Source organism: Octopus bimaculoides, chromosome 4 (genome assembly GCF_046866305.1).
Source record: "Octopus bimaculoides isolate indiv1 chromosome 4, ASM4686630v1, whole genome shotgun sequence".
Taxonomy (NCBI): domain Eukaryota; kingdom Metazoa; phylum Mollusca; class Cephalopoda; order Octopoda; family Octopodidae; genus Octopus; species Octopus bimaculoides.
In genome coordinates this window covers 95864357-95870356 of record NC_142931.1, presented here as the reverse complement: position 1 = coordinate 95870356, position 6000 = coordinate 95864357, and the positions used below count along the sequence as shown (strand labels likewise).

At 34.5% G+C, this 6000-nt stretch overlaps 1 protein-coding gene across 18 annotated transcripts in view; it reads right to left on the bottom strand.

Annotated features, from left to right (window-relative positions):
- Window positions 1-6000, bottom strand: part of LOC106872580 (uncharacterized) — a 248572-nt gene that overhangs the window by 92247 nt on the left and 150325 nt on the right. For all 18 annotated transcript variants that reach the window (XR_016241608.1, XR_016241606.1, XR_016241609.1 and 15 more), the window contains one exon: window positions 2706-2827. Coding sequence is in view for 14 of the 18 variants with exons in the window: in XM_052967277.2 (XP_052823237.1) it covers window positions 2706-2827 (122 nt within the window). In the remaining 4 variants the exon portion in view is untranslated. The remainder of the gene's footprint in view (window positions 1-2705; window positions 2828-6000) is intronic.

Genomic DNA, 6000 nt, shown 5'->3' with positions numbered 1-6000 from the left:
ACCATCCAGTGATTGACAATTTGATATATATTATAATTTGATTATATTATAATTCTGCTAGTTCACTCACTTGAGTTAGTTAGAGAGAGAGAGAGGGGTGGAATGAGAGTGAGAGAGGAAGTGGAACGAGAGAGAGGAGGTGGAATGAGAGAGAGAGGAGGAGTGAGAAAAAGAAGTAGAAAAAGAGGTACATATGTAATATATGCACGCATATGTATCTCTGTATTAATTCACAAAGAGAAAATGTGACATTGTGGTTAGTTGAAGTGAGACTGAGAAGATAGAAAGGAAAGAGAGAGAGAGAGAGAGGTGCTCAGCAGTGAGAGCTAGGAGGAAAGGATTGCTATTATGGTATGTGGTTAAATAGCTGAAGGCAGAAGTAGAAAGAAAGAGAGAGGGGAAAGAAAATATTTAACACTGGGGAGATGTGGTATAGTTGGAAGAAATAAAGGAGAAAGTAGGGTAGGGAGAGAATAAGAGGGAGAATGAGGGAGAGAGAGAGAGTGTGTGTATTTACTGAAGAGAACAGTGAAAAGTGTTAGTTCTTTTATGTTTTGTTTTTAATATTCATATCACCCATCAGTTAATGGATGTGCTTTAATGAAGTAACTATTGTCTGCTCAGTCAAAGCTTATAAAATATGGTCAACAACAGAAACTAACAAGACAAAGAATGATAAGTTTTTTTTCCAAATAACTGTATTGAGTTTTATTAAAACTTTACCAATGTAGTGAAGCAAAATAATATTATAGATAATGTCTTTGATTTTGCTCCATAGTTAATACTGTTTACTTTTTAACATAAAGTGATAAATAAGACAACTCACAAAGTAGATGTAAGAATATAAAATCTTTCAGATGTTTCCTGAGATTGCAATTTTAATACTACTTATATGAACTTTTACATCATCACGAGGCTCTAATGGTTCAGAAAATTATACAATTCCATCTTACAATTATCAAAATGACCATGGAATTTCCACAGGGTACTTCTAGTAAATATTTAATTTCTATCCTATGAATATCCATACAAAAATACATAAATACATTCCTTTCTCAATGTAGTAGGATAGTCAGCATATTTTTAATGTCAAGAAAAGTTATTTATTGATTACTTGTTCTCTTTTACATTTTTACCAGTTTCAGCTCAAGAGCTGACGTCATGCTGGGACACCACCATTATTGTTGATAAAAAAATAATGATGATGATGATGTTTAAATTTCAAACTAATGGAAGAAAAACAAAAAATAGATAGTAATATTTTCATCTTAAAATACAAGTAAACAATTAAGAAACATACATTTATTAGCTTCAACACATACACACAAACTAACAAATACACAAATAGAAGGAAGTTGAAAATTTTTGATTAACTACATATATATACAGATAGATATATAACTACATGTATATAGTTATATGTATACAATGTTATATATATATATATATATATATATATATATATACAATGCTCTGGGGGAGAAACAGAGGCCATTGTACAATTATAGTAGCAATAGAAAAGACAGAGACAAAAAAAACAGTCCACCTGTGGGTTAGGAGCTGGAGTCAGTCAGTCAGTGATTTAATGCCAAGCAGTGAATACAGTCAGGGGTGCGTGCGTGCGTGCCTGTGTGTGTGTGTGTGTGTGTGTGTATGCTTGTGTGCATGAGTGTGTAGCAGCACCACCACCCAGATGTGGAAGCTGTAGTCCATTGCAGGCCTCAGTAACTGTTGGGAGCTGAAATATTTTCTAGCATTGGGAAAAAGTACTAGTTTTTGCAATGTGGTCCTAATTACTTTCAGGAGAGATTTGTAGTGATAGTGAAGTGCAGCATTTGGAGCTACCTGACTCTAGATGCTGAGCTCTAGCTCATGTTTTAGAAGAGTGGTGGGATGGTGTTTTTTTTACATACAAGTGCTTTTTATACTTGAGTTTTTTGCTATTAAAAAAGACAAATTTTAAATATTCCTACTGGACCCTCACCAGTGTCTATTTTCATAATCAGTACAGTTTGGAGAGTCAGGTTGTGTGTAAGATAATGCATGGTTAGGGAAAGTTAGGGGAGTTATTGGATGTGGCAACTATACAATCTTAAACAAAAATTCCTTCAATGTAAGCTTTCAATTTCTTTGCTATTAGCCCACACACTTGGTGATGTCTTTTGAAAATAGAATGCTTTTACATATAGGTTCTTTTTAGAATGCCATGTGACTCAAATTTTAGTAGTGCATAATCGACAAGCTTGGTAAAACAGCAGCATTCAAGACTGTACTTTTTAAAAACTGCAGTTGACTTCTTGAATGCAAATAGGACATATACAAATTATATTTACCTTTGTGAAAAATTACTAGTTCATTGTTCACTGAACATCTAACTATTGCCAGCATGTAACATTAATTTTAAAATGGAACATATTAGATAATGTAGTCACTAATATAAAAAAAAGGTAACTAATATAAAAAAAGATCACACATTCAAGGCTGACCAGTGAGTAACTACGACAAATAAAAATGCAGGAGATCTTTCAAAAATCTTTTGGTCCATAAATTAATTAAAGCCATAAAGTTACTAGAAATCCAGACATTACATACATGCACATGCACACACAGGGTTTGTACACATATATGTAACATATACAAATCTACATACAAGAATTTTCTATTTTATATAATTTGACAACTAAAAATTGATGTGTAAAATCTACCTTAACTTATCCCATTTATTCTTTGTAGTTCTGGTATTATCTTCAGGTGAAGAATTCTCTTCATCTTCATCATCTTCTGGTTGACGATATTGTTGTTGTGGCAGAACATTCTTCAATGGTACCTTAACAATAAATATGCAATACTCTCCAATATCATTACATTAGCAAGGTTTAAGAAAATGCAAGTTTTAAAAAGAATTAGAATATTTCATAACTTCTTTAATTAGAAATCTTAGGTTTAAATTGTACCCTTTCATAAAATCACCAAACCTGCATTTTAGGATAAAAGAGAGATGGTAATGAGAGCAAGAAGAACCTACAGATTTTACAGCATATATAGGGTACCTGATCAATTTATAAGATTCTAGAAACTGAAACAATTCAGGATTTGTACTTAGTTTAGAGTGAAACAATAACAAGTTTTCAGATGTTATAGTCAAACAGATGCAAAACAGTAAGGCTATACAGCTGCTTTGAGTCGAGTAAGAGCTGTGACAGACAAAATGTATTGCAATATTTAACCACTATATATTCTGTGTTCAGCTGCCACCACCAAGGAAAACATTGATCGTGTTCACAACATGATAATGAATGACAAGCAATTGACTATAAATCAAATAGCCAATGTTATTAACATATCCCGTGAAAGAGTTGAGAATATTCTGCATAATGAACTTGGTATGATGAAGGTTTCTGCTAGATGGGTGCTATGTCTTCTGATACCTGATCAAAAGTGCACCAAACTGATGACACCATGGAAAAGTCTGACATCATTTGAGGCAGATCTAGTTGATTTCCAGACCAAAGGTGACTATTGGGTTCATCACTTTGAGCCAGAGACAATCAATGCAGTGGAAACACCTCTTCTCCACTTGCTCCAAAGAAGGTCAAGGTCATTTCATCTGCAGGAAATAACGGTGGCCTCAGTTTTTTTGGGGATATAAAAGGTATTGTGCTTATCGGCTAGGGCCACACCATCAATGAAGCAGTTACAAAAGGCTATCAAGACCAAACACTCAGGAAAACTGACAAAAGGGGTCTTGTTTCTTCAGGGCAATGCTCCAACACACAAGTCTTTAGTTTCAATGATTCCTATGCATAACTGTGGTTTTGAACTGGTTGATCACTCTCCCTATTCTCCTGATTTGACCCCATTTGACTATCGTCTGTTCCCCAACATGAAAAAATACTTAACTGGAAACCAGCATTGCAGTGATGATGAGGCCATATCTGCTGTTGATGATCTTTTGACCAATAGGGTGAAAGTTTCTTCACTAATGGAATACAAGCACTGCAACAGCAATGAAAGAAATGTGTGGACCACAAGAGGGACTATGTTGAAAAATAAACCTCATTTGGTCACATTCCATGAGAGTATCTTGGTCAGCCTATGAACTTTTCAGCCAGCTTTCTTATTATGATGTAGATTACAACTTACTTCTATAAATTACAACTCACAAATTTGAGAAGAAGAAGAAGAAGAAGAAATAGTAGTAGTAGTAGTAGTAGTAGTAGTAGTAAAAGAACTAAACATCACACAGTCAATAAATATGGACCAGCGTAAACGTCTCCCCAGGCTACAGAAAAATTTAATAGCTCTATGAAAGGATAAATAGATACAACAGAACCTTACAAGTAATAATAACCATATCAAAAGATACACTAGATATCAACAAAGTAAATGACTTGATCTACCCAACAGCTGTAGGGAAACTGGACCCTTACAAGGAAAAAAAAAAGTCCCAACCAAATCTCAAAGCCCAAAATGGAAACAGATCATAATAAATAAAATTCATAAACAAAAGAAAGACTTATCACTACTTTGTGAATTAGAGAAAATGGGATCAAATATGAAAAATAAAAAAAAGGCTCATATAACAAAACAAAACAACATAAAAAATACCTGGGAGGTAAAAGAAAAATTTAAACAAGGCATAGCAGCAAAAATTTACCACATGAAAAATGGAAACGCTTCTTCCAACAAAATAGAGAATTCAAAATAAACATAAAAAGTTTTTATAGAAAGCTAAACAAAAAAACTATATCAATAGATGCCATGCCAATAACATCAGCGATTTAGTCATACTGGGAAGTAATATGGAACAAACCAAAAAAACCCAACAAAAATGCTCTGTGGATTAGTAGAGAAAAAGATAGCAAGAACACAATAGAACAACAGATATGGTGCACCATCACAGGCCAAGAGATCATGGACACACTGAGGAATACCAGCAACTGGAAAACTCCAGGGACAGACAAGGTCCCCAACTTCTGGTTGAAACACCTCACCAACACCCATAACCACTTAGCGGCAGTATTTAATTTATTGATAAGTGAGCTAGAATCAACACCAAACTGGATGAGCAAGCATTGTTATGGCTAGATAATAATAAAAGGAAAAGAGCAGAGTTATGTCCCCTCATTCTGTTGTAGGTAGTTGGCACTTTGATGGTACTGTACTCCCAGCAGTCTTTGAGACATAGCATTTCTACTGGAAAGATATACAAACTCTAAACGGACATTTAGTCTCTCTTATCTTATTTGGTATGACTTTCACTGGACTGAGCTCTTGACTCCTGGCTCTTAGAGTGGCTAGCTTGCTTTGCTCTCAGCTATTACAGCTACCTCATTATGTAGCTGGTGCATTCCTTACTCTCTTCTGTTCCAGCACAAATCACATAAGATGAACCTTTAACCATTAATGCCAACTGGCTTATTCTCCAACCAACTACTGACCAACTAATTTTCACTAGCTATGAAACAACCACGTTTGTACACCTTTTACTATTTCACATGCACTTTTTGTAAAAGCACAGTTATATAAAATCTTATTATCTAAACTTTGACAGAATGTTATTTGTCAGGCCTATGTACATACAACTTAACAGAACACAAGCAACAAAACTGGATTCATGTTTGATTCCTCATTAAAATTGTGATGCTGAAAGAAGAAAAAAAATGTTTTTATGTGTCAAATCAACGTTTTCCTGTCTCTTCTTACCCTACATCTTTTCAGTCAGTTTTCCTAACAACTTCAGTGGATAGCAAACAGAGTTTTATAGTTGTAAGTTATTTTTTCTACTTTTGAATGATGTTGTCTTCTTCGTCTTCTCACTGGGGTGATGTGACAGTACCATTGCATCCACCAACCACATATAGTGAAGTTCTTCCTTGCTGCTACTGCTACAACCATCATGTTTAGTACTCTACAGCTTTGCTTTCCTCCTCTTCACCTCTTCGCTTCCTCAATTTCCTGGGTGGTCTATCGATTTTTCATGCTGATATTTTTCTATTC